The sequence below is a fragment of the Zingiber officinale genome, chromosome 2A (genome assembly GCF_018446385.1).
Source record: "Zingiber officinale cultivar Zhangliang chromosome 2A, Zo_v1.1, whole genome shotgun sequence".
In the NCBI taxonomy this organism is placed as follows: Eukaryota; Viridiplantae; Streptophyta; class Magnoliopsida; order Zingiberales; family Zingiberaceae; genus Zingiber; species Zingiber officinale.
Genome location: NC_055988.1, coordinates 136,158,103 through 136,178,115, shown reverse-complemented (window position 1 = coordinate 136,178,115; position 20,013 = coordinate 136,158,103). Strand labels below are relative to the sequence as shown.

General features: G+C 39.2%; 1 protein-coding gene across 1 annotated transcript; it reads right to left on the bottom strand.

Moving 5' to 3' along the window:
• Positions 1-15,928: 15,928 nt before the first annotated feature.
• LOC122044020 lies at positions 15,929-19,537 on the bottom strand. Its single transcript, XM_042604568.1, has 5 exons — positions 19,425-19,537; positions 17,457-17,624; positions 17,264-17,362; positions 16,984-17,046; positions 15,929-15,972 (listed from the first exon to the last, which is right to left on the bottom strand). The coding sequence occupies exons 1-5, from the start codon at positions 19,535-19,537 to the stop codon at positions 15,939-15,941; spliced, it is 477 nt and encodes a 158-aa protein (XP_042460502.1). The 3' UTR covers positions 15,929-15,938.
• Between the last annotated feature and the right edge of the window lie 476 nt (positions 19,538-20,013).

Sequence of the window (20,013 nt, the reverse complement as noted above, 5' to 3'; positions counted from 1 at the left end):
TCCGGGACCTCTGCTCCGGTTTAGCTCGTCTCAGTCCGGGTCTTTTGCTCCAGCTCCGCTAGCTTAGGTGATCTCAGTTATCCAGAATAGGGCTCACCCGAACCCAAGTTCCGGCCTTCTCCTCGAGCAGCCTTCCTTCCTGATTTCTCGTCCCTCGAACGCCGCGCACATTCTTCTCGTCCATCGGTGTACTCTTCCGCGGTCACCTCGTCCCTCGGAGGCACCGAGCCCGTCGTCTCTCTCCCGTGTCGTCCTTCTCGCTAGCCGCGTCTTCCGCTCGACTTCCTGTGTTCCTAAACTCCTGCACACTTAGACACAAGGGTTAGACAACGCAGGACCTAACTTAGCCTGTTTGATCACTTCAAAACACCTTGGGGTTCCAACAGTTTCATCACACGTCGCCTTTAGATTTTTATACTTGTTGGTTTGAGCTAGCTTCTTGTTCTTTTTCTTGTCCTTGTCATTGTCCTTGCTCTTCAATTTTGGGCAGTTATCTTTCATATGCCCTTCTTTATTGCAATGGTAGCATCTTACTTTTCTTTTTCTTCTCGTACCCTGCACTTGATTAAATTTTTTTAGTTTTAAATAACTTTTTAAATTTTCTTACCATGAGTGTCGTTTCATCATCATCGAGAGAAGATTTAAATCTCGTTCATCCATTTTTACCTTTAAAGTAATGTTGTGTTTTGGCTCCTTATTCAGATTTGCACATCTTGTTTCATGGACTTCAAATGCTGAAAATAATTCTTCTAAAGTACTTAATTATAGATCCTTAGATATATAATAAACATCTACTAATGATGCTCATTCAGTAGTCCTAGGAAATGCGTTAAGTGCGTACCTTAGCGAACCTCTGTTGCTTACCTTTTCTCCGAGATTCATGACTCTGGTGATGAGTTCCTTTATTCTTGAGTGAAGGTGGGCAATAGTTTCTACTTCTTCTAATTTGATGTTACTGATATGGTTCCTGAGCAGATCTCATCTCGTGAGTTTTGCCTCATAAGTTCCTTCATGTAGTTCCAGAAATTTCTCTCAGAGCTCCTTGGCAGACTACTAGGCTCTGATCCAGTTGACTTCCTGTGGTGGTAGGATACTCAGCAGATGGAACTATGCTTTGTCATTTGCCACGAAATTGACTTGCTCCTTCTTCATATATTGATATTCTTCTTTATTCTCAGGTGCTACAAAATCAAATTTCATTATTAAAAGTAAATCAAAATCTGTCTTAAAGAATACCTCCATCTTTTTCTTCCAACTTGCAAATTCCCCCTCGAACTTCGGTGGGTTGATGCTCGGTCCAACCAGCTCTTGTGTTTCGTTCGACGGTTAATCCTCCTGAAACTGTTGGGCTTTGATACCACTTGTTGGTCCCTTGACGACCGGTTAGAGGGGGTGAATAGCCTACATAATAAAAAAAAATAAACAAAATCCCTTTTCAAATTGTACAACTTAATTAAATCATACACTTGCATAAAAAGAAACTGATTAATTAAATAAATAAAAGAGGCATAAAAGAAATTACTTGGTTACAACCGGGGAGATTGCTAATCTAATGAAGATGAAAAGCTCACTAATGTCTCCTCTGGGCGGAGATGCCTCTTACAACAATCAAAAGTCACAACTCCAAAGCTAAAGTCAAATGGAATTAATTACAAGTGTTGTATTTAGCTTCTTGTATCATGACTGTATTTATAGTCCTATTCGGGGTGCCTGGAAGGGTTCTAGGTGCCTGGACGTGGATAGAATTTTATTCTCGTCGCAAAAGCTCGCAACACTTGGCATGTCGATAACTTTTTTTAGGCTGGACGCCTGGACCAGTTTCGGGCGCCCAGACCGGGTTAAACCCTCTCCATGAAGCCGCTCAACTGAGGCGCCCCCGGGGGATCCCGAGGGTCCGGATGCCTGGACCAAAAAGTCAACCTAATGTTGACTTTTTAGTCTCGGCCTTCTGCTCTGGTTCCACTGGCATTGGTCCAGATCTTCCACTTCGATTTCACTCGCTTAGGTGATTTTGGCCATCCAAAATAGGGCTCATCTGAACCCAACTTTCGGCCTTCAAGCAGTCTTCCACTCCGGCTTCTCGTCTCTCGGAAATGACCCACGCCTCCTCCTCGTCTGCCAGCATACTCTTTCGTAACACCTCGTCCCTCGAATGCACCGAGCCTATCGGCTCTCTCTCGCGCCGTTTTTCTCACTAGCTGCATCTTTCGCTCGACTTCCAGTGCTCCTAAGTTCCTGCACACTTAGACATAGGGGTTAAATACCAACAGGACCTAACCTGACTTGGTTAATTACATCAAAACTACCTTGGGATACTAACACATTCTTGTGTCATATTTGAGTCCATCTCGAAAATCCATCTTGAAGTTAAGCTTGTTGATAAAATCTTTGACTTTGCTGAAATTAGGGCTTCAACTTCTTTTTCTTCCCCTAGCTCTTTTCCCTTTCCGGCGATGAGTCTGGTAAAGAACAACATCACTCTGATACCGCTTGTTGGGTCACTTTTGAGCTAGAGAGCCCAGCTCACTTTGGTTCATCACTTTCCCTATTTGATTTCTACATTTTTGTTTTCCAATTTCCAGCTTCGTTTATTGTTTCTTGGTTGTTTAGTTTTATAGATCTGAATTGGTAAGGTTACACGAAGTTTGATGCATCTGGATGTTTGTTAACTCTTTGAGTGGAGATCTGATTTGTTCTTGAGTTCATTGTTTAGTTCATAAATGCAAGAATCTAAATTGTTTGCTTTGTTCTTGTCTTGTTCTTGTTTGGTCATTTAGTTTCTAATCTGTTGGATCTGTCAATGATGCAATCCATAGCATAAAGTGACAATATATTGTGGGTTCATGATTAATAAATAGATAGGATTTCTTCCATTGCATTCAATTTAGTTTCATACTTGTCTTTATATTTCATTCCTTACTTTAAGAATTCAACGAAATCCAAAAACCCCAATTTCTTGCCAGAAACCCAAAAGAAATAACAAATCAATCCTAAAATATCAAGCATTGGCTACATTCGTTGGGAGACGACCTGAGTCATCTCTATGCTACATTAGTGTAGAATGAAATCGGTCATTTAATTCTTTTGATACCCATTTTGCAACAAAATTGGGGTTTATCAAATTGGCGCCGTTGTCGGGGAATGTAGCGGTGTTTGATACCTTAGGATTGTTTCTTTTTCTTTTTACATAAAAATTTGAAAAAAAATTGTTTCAATTGCTTTCATGTTCATATATCCATGTGTTTGATATTGTATGCTCCTGTGTCTTCTGATTTTATTTGCTAGTGTTTCAGTGTAAGAGCAGAAAATTTTTTTGACCATAGATCCATATTATCAGTACTATCAGCCTCAGACTTGGTTCTATCAACCTGAACATCAGTACTACCCACTTGTGGATCAATCAAATTTTAGGTCTGAGGTTGCACATAGTCAGTCTACTGAGCCATATCCAGCATATCAAAGCCTACAAGAAGTTCAGAATGATCATATAGCTAAGCGAAAAAAGATTCGTGGTATTCAACAATTCGAGGAGGAGACATTGCATGAATATTGGAAAAGATTCAAGGAACTTTGCTCCAGTTGTCCTCAACATCAAATTAGTGATCAATTGCTTGTCCTACATTTTTATGATGGATTGTTACCGTTTGATTTGTACATGGTGGATAAAGCTAGTGGAGGGCCCTTGATTGATAAAACTCCTGATGAAGCTATGAAACTTTTGGAAACCATGGCTGTCAACCCTCAACAATTTAGAAATGGACAACTAGTTACCATAAGAGTTGATGAGATTATTCCTACGGATGTAGAGGTGCTTGAGCAGAGGGATTGTCGTGTCTTTGACAGACCTGATCTCCTTTCCATTACTCCACAAGACTCTTCTAATATTTCTTGTTGTGATGTTGTAGTTGTAAGAATTTCTGACTCTGCTGATACTATTTTTGTAGATGTTGTTGATGATGCAGGTACTGATGTGGATGATGATGTAAGTGTAGGGGATTGCACAATGGAAGCAATACCCCAAGAATCACCTGAACCAGATGTTGATGATGAGAGTGTAGGGACTTGTGCTATGGAAGCAGAGCCCCAAGAATCACTTCCCTTAGACACACCACCTAAGCCAGAGCCTGAACCATTACTTGATGATGAGGAGGTCACAGTCACCATTCTAGAACCTCCAGGTAGCTTTCAACATGACAAGATTAGTATTTCTTGTGATTCATTAGAAGATTTTATAAAGGTACCATTTATTGATTTTGTTGGATGTGATGCATTTCTTGAATCATGTAATATAGAAACTAATATTTTCCCATACTTGCAAGAGGTGTTGTCTTTTGTTGATTTTGTAGGAGAATATAAGCTTCCGAAGTGGATGCTTAAACTGAACCGCCTTCAACCTCCAGGAAGAACCATTCCAATATCGGCATGGATTCTACTTTTAAATCTTCTTCAACCACCGGGAATAAAGGGGAGTTCATTCCTTACTTTTCCTTTTGCTTTATATTTTTCATTAGTTTCATACTTTACATTTGCATTTTGCTTCCATATTTTGCACTTTGTTTAGTATACATAGCATCTCATTTTGAATAAAATTCCCCATGAAATTGTTCTAGTAATACTTTTTAAATGGTAAAAGTTCTTTAAATTTGAACCATCAAGCTCTAGGTCATTTGACATAATTGAATGCTCTACTTGCATGATATTGGTTAGTGTGGTGGTAGATTCTATTTTGATTAATTGAGTTTGATTGCGAAAATTACCTAGAGAGGACCATCTAAGACCTATATTCTATTATCTTTTTGTGTGATATGCACTCATGACAATTGAACTCTAGAACTTGCTTTGCCTCTTTTTGAAATCACAATAACATTTGTATGCATGAACATGAAGGATATTTCTTTCCTATTCTTTGATTTCTATTTCCCTTCTTTGAATTCTTTTCCTTTTGAACTCTAGTTGAATAAATCTTTTGTCACCTTGCTTTGTTTCCATTCCATTGAGAGTTTTGGTTGAATTCTTGATGAGCTAGATTGCTAAGATGAACGAAGTTTTAAGTGTGGGGGAGAGATCTCTTCACTTGATGTATCAATCTCTACTTGTTGTGTGCCAAGTTTTGATTATAAATTTCTGAACAGTAAGATTCCAAGTGGAGCACTTGATTTTCTCATTACCATCTAATGTTCTAACCTACTCAAGCTTTCCATGAGTTAAAAGCATGTATCTATAATGGAAGTGAATTTTGGTACGATTTATTTCCAATTCTGATTTCTGAAATGCACAAGCTGTTAATCTGCAACTGTACACTAGGAATTGGGGAGTTTAATTTTAGTAATGTTCTGAAATTGAGATCATGCAACTGAGTCCTTTTTACAGACTGAATGCAAGAGCAACAGCTGATAGAAGTGTGGATTGCTGAAGCTAAGTGCACAAGACAGTAATTCAGAATTTGATAAAAATTTTCTGAAATTTATTTCTTTCTCTTACGGTTGCTATTGAGAAAGTTTTGGAATGCCAATTTGAGTGCCTAACAGGTATGTAGAGGATTGCATTACAGAAAATAAAAGAGAAAAAAAATCCGAAGAAATTATATGGATTCGAGTTGAACTGTAGTTCCTTATCAGTGACAACCTCAAGTGAAGTTTGTATCTATCCATTGTTTGTTGCTGTTACAATCTTTCTAATCCTGTCAAGTGTCAAAACTTCCATACAAAGATGAGTTTATTTTTTTTTTCCGACCAGTAAAGACTAAGAACAGCTGCAATTGAGGAGAGTACATCTGAAAAATCCAGTTTCCAAGAAGTTAAAAGCTGAGTTTATAGTTTCTGAAATTGTCAGAAAATTGAGAGCTTCGACTCTAAATTGCTACAGGTACTTGATTGATGTTCTATTAATGTAATGGGAATGCACTTCTCAAGCGAAGTAAAAAGGAGTGTCAGCTGAAAGAAGAAAATAAAAAGACCAGGATGGCAAACTTATCAGAATTAAATTCTGAAAACAGAATTCATTATGCTGTTGAGTTGTTTCTTAGTTCTTGTTGCTGGGATTGAGAAAAATGCTGAATCTGAGTTCAGGAAGTGCTGAGCAACTGAATCACTTTCATGGTTTTCTGATTCTTTTGCTATTTGTTGGGATTCTTCTACTATCATGTGACTAGTTGCAGGGCAGTAGTTGTGTGCCAGGTTGGATTAGTTGTGTGCCAAACTCTTTGTTTAGTTACCTGGTTATTGATAAACTCAAGTAAACTTCTTGTTTTCTCATTGACAAATGTTATTCTTCCTTATCCAAGTGTTCCACAAATTAGAATTCTTAAGTGCAGAAGTGGATCTGGAAGTTGGAAAAAAAAATCCAAAGATGGAAATGCATTATAGATTCAGGAATTCAGACACCTACAGATTCAACAGTGATACACATGCTGGCAGCTTTATGTATTGATCAGTGCAACTTCAGTGCAAGGAAATCAAGTTGAGTCAATTACATTTTCTGTACAGTAGTTTCAGAAGTCAGAGGTGTATAGAATACTAACAGACTCTGAAAGGAGGAATTGTAATGACTTAAGCATGGATTGAGAACCTTTCAGGAAAGGGCATGAATAAAATTGCAGCAGTGGAATTCTACAGCAGCAAGGAGACTGGAATTATGTATCACTGCCACTGGAAGCTGAGTTTCAAAGCTGTTGTTGGCGTATTTAACCTTGTTTTGGTTTCATTACTCGCGTGATATGAATACAAACTTCAACCTAATCAAATTGCTGGTCAGAAGTTAAGCCAAATTGAGTTCTGTTTTTGTGTTAATTACTGGTGGGATTTCTGATCAATATGGGTAAAATTCAACTTCTTGTGATTACAGTGCTAAATGAAGCCTTTTATCAAGTTTAACTCTTCATGGATCAAAGAAAGGGTCTGTTGATTTCGGAATTCAGATCTCAATTCTGAAACTTTGAAGTTTAAATTCTGGATTTTCTAATTTGTAGAAGTCCTTTGAGAAATGAATCAGATTCTGATTTCTTGAAGCTGAGATGTGGCAAATTAGTGTTCTTCTTCTACCATGACTTTGTGATTGGAATTATATTGCATCTGAGAACCTGAGTTTGAAATCAGAATCCTGAAATTGATTTATGAACTAATCCAGATTAGTATGAAGTGGAGATGCAGAATTCAAATATGTCTCATGTTGCTGTTGTTGGAAAATCAACTTTGTTTGCCTCTTCAACCATATAACAAGAGAGTACTTCCTCTGCTTATCAAGGGATAGGATTCAATTATCATTATAAAGAAATCAGAACCTACAGGAATGAATAACCTAAAATTTCCAGATTTTTGAATTTGATTATGTGGAGCTAAGTTTTTGAACAGAACTGAAGAATGTTAATTGCTTGAATTCTTCGAACTCTAGATGAACTGATTTTCAAATTTAACCATAAATTTGAATTCATGAATTCAATTTCTTGCTCCTTTGAATCTGAACTTGCCTAACTAAACAGCATAAGCAACTTAGAATCAGTCATAAGTAGAAGTGTGAAACAAGTTGAATTCAAGTGAGGATGTTGTGATTTCAAGAATCAGGCAAGATCTCAAAACTCAGACTTTCTAGAAACCCAGAACTGGCACATTACAGTAATCATTCTACGAGTTGTGTAGTTAATGAAAGAAAAAAATAGTGGCAATGAAGAGTATCAAATAGAGAGGATAGTGTGCCAAGATTCTATGGTAGTGATCAAATTGAAGGAGAGCTTGGCTTGATCTTTTGTTTTGGCATCGACAAATGGTGTTCAAGTTTCAATAGCCCAAAATCTAGAAATTCATTTCTTCTTGCTGATCTTCACACTTCAAATTGTAGTATTGGTGCAAATGCAGAATTCTGTCCTGCAGATTATTAAAATCAGTATGCATATACTGAAGGGTTTTTATCATTTCAAATATTAGTCATTGCTGGAATTTTATGGCTTGGATCAAGTCTTCAATGAACTGATTCAGGAACATGGAAATGAAGAGCTGTGCAAATTGGAATGGCTGAATTCTAGACATTGTATTGTGCAGAAATGCAGAAATGAAGTGCAGAATCTGCAAGTGTGTAATGAGTTCTTGCAAATTGGTTGTTGACAGTAGTAACTAGGGAACTATGTCATAATTAGATTCAGTTCTACTATAAAGTTCTTGAAGCTCCATTGAATTCAATTTACAGTTCTGAAACTTAAGGTCATGAATCGGAAAATTAGTCTTAATTCAGAATCAGAATCTGTAATATGTTAAAAAAAAACCTGCAGCCTGAAGAATGAAAAGGAAAATAGTGGTTAAAAGATTATCAAGTCATTGGATACATGATGTTTTGTATTGTCCGAGACGGCCAATATTCTAAGTGTGGGGGAGGGAATTATTCCTCATAAGGTGATATGAGATTATTTTAGCTCCTAAATGCTGAAATTGAAGTGGAAAAAAAAAGAATAAGTGGCAAATCAAAAGTATCAAGTGTGGAGATGGAGTATCAAGAATCTTGGATAGCTATCAAATTGAAGAAGAGTTTGGCTTGGTCTTTTGTATTGATAAAAACAAATGGTATTCATTTCTTTTTACATCAAATGGGTCAACTCATCAAGTAAATTCCTTCCATACTCTCATTCTCTTCATTGATGCCTTTTCTTTTGCTATTTCATTCACTTTCATTGTTCTTTTTGTTTCCATTTCAATTCTTGTTAATAAAATCCTTTTGATTCATGTATGCTATGTTTTATAGTGGTGGAGAATTAGAACATAAGCAAGGTTATGGTAGTGAAATGTTGTGGATGACATTAAGTGAGCTCCATTTATATTCAATTTTGAGTGTGAGAGCTAGAATAGATAAATACCTTGTGAGGCTGTAATTTGCTCAATTTTTCAATTGGATTGAAACTATCATACCTACTGATTATTGTTTGAATTGAATTCATAATTGTTTGTGATTTTTAGATGGTCTTAGTTAAATTCCTTTTACCATTTTCTAGGTATTGCTAGGAAATTAGTGTGGAGATGATTTTTAGTTGTTTCTTTGTTTTGTTTGCTTGCATGGGACGTGCAAGAATAAGTGTGGGGGGATTTGATAACCATCATTTTGTATTGATATTTTGATTCATATAAGCATGTCATTTGATCTTCTCATGTGTTAATTCCACATTTATATCATATTTCATGAATTGCATTCATTTGTGGAATTAATTGCAAATAATATTACAATTGCGGTATTTGATACTAATATTTTGATATATTCTTTGTATGCATCAAAAGGGCAAGGGCTCGATCGGATCAGACCGGATTTAGGTTCAAATCTAGGGCTTAAATGAAGAGATCAAGCTTTGGAGTAATATGGATCGTCCATTCAAGACTTGAGGAGATCTGAGCCATCTATCATGATCCAGTCTATCCAAGCCACAGGGGAGTAGATCACGACCATTGATCAAGATCTGAAGATTTGGAACAGATTTGGAGCAATTTTCACCGTTGGATCGATCCGGATAAATTACAGCCATCTGTTCTAATCTTGATTAGTTTTAAATGGGATGAGAAGCTACAGTGATCGCGTCAATTCGCGACAGTTCGCGTCGAGACACAGAGGAGCGCCTCCGGCGATCTTCTTCCTCGATCCATTCCACCGCCGGCAAGCTGCTGAGGTCAAGGGCGTTTCCCTTCCTCCGGTCATCGCCCATCTTCAAGTCGGCGACGACATTTCCCCCATCTGATTTCCATTTCTGTCGCAATTCCTGTGTGAAGAAGAAGCTGAGAAGCAACCAGATTCGATCTGGTTTCCTGATCTTTAAGCTGGCGACCATCTTCTTCGAAGCTCTGCAGCCATCGAAAGGGGCATGAGTGTTTATTTCTACTTTTTCTTCTGATTTCTACACCATTTCCTGTCGCATCTGCCAGTTCCAGAGATCGTTGGTTTGATTTTTCCTCATTTGCAATATCTTGACATCTTCATCAAGATCAGTGAGTACTCGGGAATGCCCAGCTCACTTTGGTTCATCACTTTCCCTATTTGATTTCTGCATTTCTGTTTTCCAATTTCCAGCTTCGTTTATTGTTTCTTGGTTGTTTAGTTTTATAGATCTGAATTGGTAAGGTTACACGAAGTTTGATGCATCTGGATGTTTGTTAACTCTTTGAGTGGAGATCTGATGTGTTCTTGAGTTCATTGTTTAGTTCATAAATGCAAGAATCTAAATTGTTTGCTTTGTTCTTGTCTTGTTCTTGTTTGGTCATTTAGTTTCTAATCTGTTGGATCTGTCAATGATGCAATCCATAGCATAAAGTGACAATATGTTGTGGGTTCATGATTAATAAATAGATAGGATTTCTTCCATTACATTAGATTTAGTTTCATACTTGTCTTTCTATTTCATTCCTTACTTTAAGAATTCAACGAAATCCAAAAACCCCAATTTCTTGCCAGAAACCCAAAAGAAATAACAAATCAATCCTAAAATATCAAGCATTGGCTACATTCGTTGGGAAACGACCTGAGTCATCTCTATACTACATTAGTGTAGAATGAAATCGGTCATTTAATTCTTTTGATACCCATTTTGCGACAAAATTAGGGTTTATCACCGGCCACCAACAAGGAAGAGAGGAGAGGAATAGAAGATGTATTGTTGTAAGGAGAGACACATCCACCCTCTCTTTTATATTCCTTGGTCTTGGCAAATAAGGAAAGTTTTAAACATAATTAAAACTTTCTTATATTCCTTGCCAATGACTAAAAAGAAAAGTTTTTTAAAAAAATTTAAAACTTCCTTTTCTTCTTGTCATGGTCGGCCACATGCTTGTTCTCCAAGCAAGGAAAGATTTTAAACAAAAATTAAAATCTCTCTTTTAAAATTTCCTTTTGTGGATAGTTCTAAAAGGAATGGTTTATAAATTAAAATCTCTCTCTTTTAAATCCTTTTATGGATATCTATAAAAGATAAGATTTAAAATAAAACATGGTTTCAAGAAATGAAAGTTTTATCAAAAAATTAAAATCTTTCTTTCACATTATAGATAACTACAAATAAGGAAAGATTTCAAATCTCTCTTTTATTCCTTTGTAGAAAGCTATAAAAAGAAAGATTTTAAAATTTTAAAACTCTATTTTAAAACCAACATAAAAGAAAAGTTTTCAACAAAATAAAAACTTTCTTTTATTTCCTTTTATAATCGATCTAAAAAAGGAAAGTTTTATATTAAAATCATCCTTTTAAATCCTTTTAATGGATCTATATAAAAGGAAAGTTTTCAATTCAATGTGGCCGACCACCCTTGCTTGGGGGTTCCAAGCTAGGGTCGGCCACAACTTGAACCCATCTAACCTTAGTTTGGCTGGCCCTAGCTTAGGCTCCAAGCTTGGCTTGGTCGGCCACCTTAAGGTGGGTAAGAAGTTGGGTTTAGGTGGATATAAGACTTTATAAATAAGAGGCTACAATAGGGACAGAGAGGAAGAATTGGTTTTGGTCTCCCAATGACCTTGAGCTTCTCGTGTTCGCCCCGAACACCCAACTCAAGTTCATCAATAATATCTCATTCCACTAAAGAGTTATTATTGCACTACCGCACCAATCCCATATTACTATATGGGCTCCTTCTTATCATGAGTGTGTTAGTCTCCCTATGTTTAAAATATTAAATGCCCACTAATTAAATGAGTTACTGAAAATTCACTTAATTAATATCTAGCTCCAAGAGTAGTACCACCCAACCTTATCGTCATGGCGGACTAAGTCCACCTGCAGGGTTTACATGACAATTCTTATGAGCTCCTCAGGGGGACATCATCAACCTAGATTACTATGACATAGTTTCATTCTATAATTAACAACACACCATATAAATAATATCATTTCCCAACTTATCGGGCCTATTGATTTAATGAGCTAAATCACACCCTTTGATAAATCAAAGAAATGAATAATAAGTATATGTGCTTGTTATTATATCATGATTAAGAGTACACACTTCTATAATAACAGAGGTATTGTTCTTTTATATAGTCAGTATAAAAAGATACTACCTTAATTGATCCTGTTCAATACACTCATAGTGTACTAGTGTAATTTATTAGTCAAGATAAACTAATACCTAATTACACTACAACTACTCCAATGGTTTGTTTCATTCCATATTGGTTGTGAGCAACTGTTTATAATTTATAAGGATCTGATAACATGATGTTTTGTATGTCTCTTCACACCATGTTATCTACAATATAAATTAAATGGACAACTACACTTAGCATAAATGTAGGCATTTGACCAATGTGATTCTTATATGTTTATACAAAAAGCTAGACTTTTAGTATACACTCTAATAATCTCTCACTTATACTAAAAGACTATGCTGCCATATACCCTGCCATATATCTGATTCTCAACCCTTCAACATGCCCATCAAAAGCTCTTCCCTTAAGGGCCTTAGTGAAAGGATCTCCCAGGTTATTATCTGATGCAATCTAAGCGGCAACAACTTCTCCTCGTTATACGATGTCTCGTATTGGGTGGTACTTGCGCTCTATGTGTTTACTTTCCTTATGGGCTCGTGGTTCCTTCGAGTTTGCTACAGCACCACTTATTATCACAATACAATGTAATAATTTTTGGGCAAACCAAGAAGCACATCTAAGTCCATCATGAAGTTTCTGAGTCATACAACTTCTATGGCTGCCTCAGAGGTTGCCACATACTCAGCTTCCATGGTGGAGTCCGAAAAGCATCTATGATTATCACTCCTCCATTGTTATGGCTTTACCTCCTAAAGTAAACACAAAACCCCGAGGTCGACTTACTATTGTCCCTATTTGATTGGAAGTTAAAATCCGTGTAACCCACATGGATCGAATCATCTGCTTGGTAAACCAGCATATAATTTCTATGCTTTACGGCAATCTAATATCCCTGTCTTGGATTACTTTGATATATGCTAACCATGCCCACGACAAAACATATATCTGGTCTCGTGCATAACATAGCATACATTAAGCTTCCTACAACTGAAGCATAAGGAATTGTCTTCATATCTTGTATCTCTTTTGATGTCTTCGGAGACATCTCTTTAGATAAAGATACTCCATGCTTAAAAGGTAGAAAACCTTTCTTGGAGTCTTGCATGCTAAAACGAGCTAGGATCATATCGATATATGAAGTTTGGGATGAGCACAACATTCTTTTCGTGCGATCCCTTATTACCTTGATCCCGAGAACATGTGCGCATTCTCTCAAGTCCTTCATAAAGAATTGCTTGGACAATCATACCCTAACTTCCGACAACACTTTAATATTATTTCCGACTAACAAAATGTCATCTACGTATAGTACAAAAAATACCACCACATTTCCATCAAACTTCTTCTTTACACAAGACTCATCCGGACACTGAATAAATCCATACGACTGGATTACTTCTTTAAACCGGATGTTTCAAGACCTTGAAGTTTGCTTTAGTCCATAAATAGACCGATTGAGCTTACATACTGGATGCCCTTTGCAATAAACCCCTCTGGTTGCTACATATAGATGTTTTTTTCAACACTTCCGTTAAGGAAAGCTGTCATAACATCCATTTGCCAAACCTCATAATCCATATGAGCAGCAATAGATAAGAGTATCCGGATAAACTTAAGCATAGCTACTGGTAAAAAGGTTTCCTCATAATCAATTCCCTCTTTCTGAGTATACCCCTTCGCAACAAGCTTTGCTTTGAAGGTTTCCACCTTCCCGTTTGTCCCTCTTTTCCTTTTGTAGATCCATTTACATCTAATAGCTTTTACACTATTTGAAGGTTCTACTAGCTCATAGATTCTTTTTCTAAATTCATTGCTCTATACCAAGATGCTGCATCTTTATCTTAAATGCTTCGTCATATGTACGGGGGTCAGGTTCATGTTTACCTGGGATCAAGTCCGATGACTCTCCCAAAACCATGAATCTTTCATGTTGCCTAACAACCCTCCCACTACGACGAGGCATTGTCTGTAGTTGTATATCATTTGTGACACGTGTTGCAGTTTCTTATGGTATCTCATCTTGTACTGTTGGTACTAGATTAGACGTGTCCTTTATTATTTCCTTAAGAACAAATTTACTTATGGGCTTGTGGTTCATTACATAGTCTTCTTCTAAAAATCGGACATTGGTGCTAACAATGACCTTCTGATTTTTAGGACTATAAACCTCCTTTCGTTTCTCTAGCCCCACAAACAAGTGAACTCCTGTTCAGTGTCTCCCTTCAGCATATATGCTGGACTACCCCAAATCCGAATATGCTTCAGACTAGGCTTACGCCCATTCTACAATTCTATGAGAGTAGAGGGTTCTGACTTAGAAGGTATTATGTTCACTTCCGTTTCCAGAATATATCCTCAAAACGAATTTGGTAATTCTGAATAACTCATCATTGATCTAACTATTTCTATAAGAATCATATTCCTTCGTTCTACCACACCATTCTGTTGGGGTGTACCAAGTGCAGTCAGTTGGGATTGAATCCCAACTTCTAATAAGTGACTCCTGAACTCTCCTAAGAGGTACTCGCCACTACGATCTCACCGTAGTGTCTTGATACTTTTACCATGATGTTTCTCCACATCATCCTTGTACTCTTTGAACTTATCAAAGCACTCAGACTTGCGGCACATCAAGTAAATGTATCTGTATCTCGAATAGTCGTCTATAAAAGAGATGAAATATTCGAAACCACCTTTTGCCTGGATAGTCATAGGTCCATACAAATCAGAATAATTCCAACACATCTTTAGCTCTATACCCCTTAGTTTTAAAAAGTCTCTTGGTCATTTTTCCTTCCAAGTAAGACTCGCAGGTTGGAAAATTTTCCACCACTAATAAACCCAAAAGTTCATCGGCTATTATCCTTTGAATCCTACTCAAGTTAATATGACATATCCTTAGATGCCAAAGATATGATTGGTTCATTTCCGAATGTTGCTTTCTCTTATTAGAGTTAGAAGATGTGTTATTAATTTCCATTTATTGCATCGTGGGAGTTTTTGGATTTAGAATATATAAATTGTCAACCAACGTACCTGAACAGATAACTTCCCTATTTTTCTTGATAACAACTTTGTTATCAAAATAGATAGAATATCAAGTTCTTTGAATAGTTTAGAAACTGAAATCAAGTTCTTTCTAAAACTTGGTACGTAAAAACAATTTCTCAAAATCCATGTTTTATTCCTATCAGAAAATAAACATCTCCCACTGCAACAGCTGCTACTTTTGCAGTAGTGCCCATGTAGATGGTGTTTCCTAGAACCCTGCAATGAATTGCAGACATGATTAGTGGCTCCCGTATCTACACACCAGGTACCGGTAGATAACACCACTAAACATGTTTCAACAACTAATGAATAAAATGCACCTATATTATTCTTAGTTCTGAAAGGACAATCCATCTTAATGTCCAACTCTTATTTCTAATCTTAATTGGGACTACTAAGTTTATTCTATAGTATAACATGTCACGCCCCAGAGGAGTCCCTGTCCGAGAAAATTTCGGCAGCATCTCCCCTGTACGGTGGACAATCTGAAACTTTTCTACATCCTCACATACCTCAGCCACAGGCGGCTGGAATAATAACAATAAATTAAAACAATCACCACGCAGTTTATATAGATATTCAGCCTCTGGCTGTCACAACCACGCAGTTAATAATAGTAACCAAAAACTATAGTACTCTGACTCGAAATCCACCCTACTCAACTACACTCGTAAAGCTCAAATCCGACGAAACTCACCTCTTCTGCCGTCCAAGCAGGCATGTAGTAAAAACATATCGAATAGAACATCCATCAATATCAAAAGAAAAACATACGATGTCCAAGTATCCAAATAACCAAGTACACACATAAGCAAATAAAAAAACCAAACCAAATGGTAAATAAACCTTCGAGGTCTGCAGGGATCTAGCACTACGTGCAGTGAGGACTAGCGACTGGAACTCCCTCCGGACAGCATCAACCTGAAAATAACAGCAATGGAGGCGGGGTGAGTCCAACACTCAGCAGGTACAATTGATATACAAAGTAAAAAATAACACCTAGCACTAATCATGCGTACAGTCTTCTGATAAAAAATAAAGATAAATGCAAACCGAAGTAGACAGGAGAGAATCTGTACTAACCAGACCGAGGAATAAGGAAATCCTGTATGCATGTCAAACATAGGTATCCAAACAATATGCAGCATATAAATGCAGCAAACACAATCACAAACAATAAATGCATCATGCATATGATGCCAATGTCATGGTCACCCCTGACGCCAGTCAGCCAACTCATAACAAAAGTGGGACCGAGTGGGTAGAGCTGTGACAACCGTGCACTCTGCATCACTACTCCTGATGAGTGACCGAGTGGACGGGATGCTGTCGGAGTACATACGTACTCCTACCCCAAATCATAAATGGGGGAGCGCAACGCTCTCATCTCCCGGTACGCTATGACGGGGAGGAATCTCTAACGTGCTACACGCTGCGTCACACTACCCATGAGCGGATCAACGGAGCACCGGAAGAGTCAAACTGACGTGCTACCACGCTGTGTCATGCTACCCATGAGCGTCACAACGGAGCACCGAACAGTGATGAAAACTGGCAAAGTGCTCGACAATAATGGAGCAATCTCTCACACAGCATGCAATCATGCGAATGGTGCATGTCACTAAGCATGGTAATATGCTAATCAATCTCTGGACATATGATAATGTGCACCAAAGTAAATAAATCATATCAAGGTATACTGATCAAATAAGGTATCAAACCTACGTCCTGACATGGTAAAACATGGTTATATCACTACCCATGAGCATGTGAAATCAGATAGGTATCAACCCGAAATGCAAACAAACAATCAATCAAGCAGGTAACATGTATCGGGCAGTGATTAACCGAAACAAATAAGAAAACACAATTAATGCAAATTGTTAATTTCATTACTAAGCATATCAAAGACAATAAGTCAAAAGTACCCGCCTCCAATAGGAAAAATCCAATCGTCCAAGTCCGACGTCAAGATACTCGTCTCGCGTCAAAGTCCTGTGTCACCAATACAATTATATTTTATTTAGCTAACTTCATATGAACAGCTAAATAAAATCCCTAGGACCAATTTAGGGTAAAACCCTAGTCATAAACCCTCAACCTACCTTAATTAAACCCAACGGTTAATTAGGGTTAGTTATCTAATCCCTAATCAACCCATTAGATTAATAATTCAAATCTAAATCAATTATACGCGCAACAAGGCATTTACCTCAATCCAAACTCACCCAAATTCGTATTCTTCGTCGTTAATTTGTCGATGGAACACCTGTTTCTGGAACCGTGGTCGTAGCTAGAGTGAGCCACTGACCTACACATCAAACACCCAAAATTTGTAGTCAATACATCCACCTCTGTGAATTGAACCCTAACCTTACCTCCACAGTTCTAAACCAACAGCTTACCCTAAAGCCAAAGCTCGGTAGAATCCAGGGCAGCAACTCACGCCAATGTGAGGCTCGGCTAGGGCAGAAGAAAGGGTCGGTTCGGCACTGGGGCAAAGTGTGCAGCGGCAGTGGCAAGGAGTGGCGTCGGGCTCGCTAGGGCACAGCGACGGCACTGGGGCTCGGGTGCTGGCACAGAGAGTCGACCGCTGCTAGGGCTCAGATGCCGAAAGGAGAAGAGGAAGAGAGGTGCGGCGTCGGCACCTAGGGCACTCCTCGGAGGAGTAGCCAGCGACACTACTGCTCGGCGCAAGACGGCGCTGTCGGGATCACTCCGTGAGGGCGGCTGTCGGCAGAGGAGAGGAAACTTCTATGGGCGTCGGCGCCGTCAACAAGGACACTAGGGCACAGCCGACGGCTTGACCAGCAGTGGCTAGCGCTCACCGGCGCTTGGGCAAGCTTCAGGGAGAAAGAAGGAAGAAGATGTGGCTGCCGGAGAATCGCTCGATGACGAAGAAGGAAAAAAAAGAAGGGTCGGTGAGGCTTTAATCGCGAGGGAGAGGGCGGCGGTTAGGGCTCGGGTTCGCGAGGGGGAAGGAGTGAACGGCGACTCAAAGAAAAGAAAAAGAAAAATAAATAAAGAAAAAGGAATTTAGAAATTCAACTTTTCCTCATTTAAATAGGGTAGCCTAAACAGGCTTTTCTGGCCCTGTTTTTATCCTCGTTAACTCGTCCGTACGAGCTCCGAAAAATTCCCGAAAAATTTCCAAAAATTCTGGAAAATTCCCTTATTAATATTCGCCTATTTTCCGGTATTTTACATTCTCCCCCACTAATAAAAATTTGGTCCCCAAATTTCATTATCTACCATCAGCAAGTACTAACAATAGATAGAAAGTATAAATGCTGAACGGTAAACTGAATCACATACCTCAAGCGGAAAGATGGAGATATCGAGCTCGGATAGTATCCTCGAGCTCCCACGTAGCCTCCTCGTCCGAATGATGTTGTCATCCGACTTTAACCAGCCGGATAGTCTTGTTCCACAACTGACGGTCTTTCCGGTCGAGAATCCGTACCGGAACCTCCTCATAAGTAATGTCAGGCTGAACTGGAACTGGAATATCTGCCAGCACATGCGTCGGGTCGGGCATGTATCTCCTCAGCATCGATACGTGAAATACATCGTGAACGCCTGACAGGGACGGTGGTAGTGTCAGTCGGTAAGCTACTGCTCCGATCCTCTCCAAGATCTCGAAAGGGCCAATGTACCGCGGAGCTAGCTTACCTCTGAGGCCAAACCTCTTCACCCCTTTCGTGGGTGAAACTCGCAGAAATACATGGTCGCCAACAGAGAACTCTAGTGGTCTGCGTCTCCGATCAGCATAACTCTTCTGGCGGTCCTGCGCCTCTGACATCCTTCGTCTGATAGTACGGACCAACTCTGCATCCTGCTGAACTCTATGAGGTCCCAATAGCTGGGCCTCTCCAACCTCATCCCAGAGGACGGGTGTCCGACAAGGTCTACCATACAACGCCTCAAACGGTGCCATCTGGATCGCCGAATGAAAGCTGTTGTTGTAAGCAAACTCTACTAACGGCAGATGGTCCTCCCAACTTCCTCCGAAATCCATAACACACGACCTCAGCAAATCCTCTAAAGTTTGAATGGTCCGCTCTGACTGTCCATCTGTCTGTGGATGGAAAGCTGTACTAAAACGGAGCTGTGTGCCCAAGGCCTACTGCAGACTCTGCCAGAAACAAGACGTGAACCGTGGATCTCTATCCGAAATGATACTCAACGGAACACCATATAGTCTGATAATCTCTCGACAATATAGATCTGTCAATCGATCCAGGGGATCAGTCCTCCGGATCGCTAAGAAGTACGCGGATTTGGTTAATCGATCAACGATTACCCAAATCGCGTCATGGGCTCGTCGTGTCCTCGGCAAACCCACCACAAAGTCCATGATAATGTGATCCCACTTCCACTCAGAAATAGGGATCTGCTCAAGTAAGCCGGCAGATCCCTGGTGTTCAGCCTTCACCTGCTGACAGACAAGACATCTAGATACAAAATCCGCGACGTCTTTCCTCATGCCGTTCCACCAGTAGGAACACCTCAAGTCTCGATACATACGGGTCCCACCTGGATGGATCGCAAATCGAGAACGGTGAGCCTCCTGAAGTAGCTCCTGTAAGACCGGATGAGACTGAGGTACGCATAATCTGCCTCGGAAGTATATAACACCCTCCTCGTCTCGTGTGAACTCGATCTGCTGCCCGGAAGCTATCTGGATGTAAATAAATTGCAAATACTGATCAACAGCCTAGGGCTCTCGTATCCTCGTCCTGATCAACGACTGAGCACCCATGGTAACCAGAGTACCCTGCTCTGTCTGTCCTTACCACTCAAGGCCCAAATAGGAGGAACCTTAAATCAAGTCTGTGACCACAACTCGGTGGCAAGCTAAAGTCCCTCCGGACTTCCTGCTAAGCGCATCGGCAACCACATTAGCTCTCCCCGGGTGATAGCTAATGGTACAATCATAATCCTTCAGGAACTCCATCCATC

Excerpts from the sequence above, each read along its gene's own strand:
- LOC122044020 (XM_042604568.1), bottom strand. The coding sequence starts at position 19,537 with ATGAGGAAAGACGTCGCGGATTTTGTATCTAGATGTCTTGTCTGTCAG. Across the intron at positions 17,363-17,456 it reads TACCGAGCTTTGGCTTTAGG|GTCAGTGGCTCACTCTAGCT; the intron begins GTAAGCTGTTGG and ends TTTGATGTGTAG. Across the intron at positions 17,047-17,263 it reads TTGGGTGAGTTTGGATTGAG|GACTTTGACGCGAGACGAGT; the intron begins GTAAATGCCTTG and ends TTGGTGACACAG.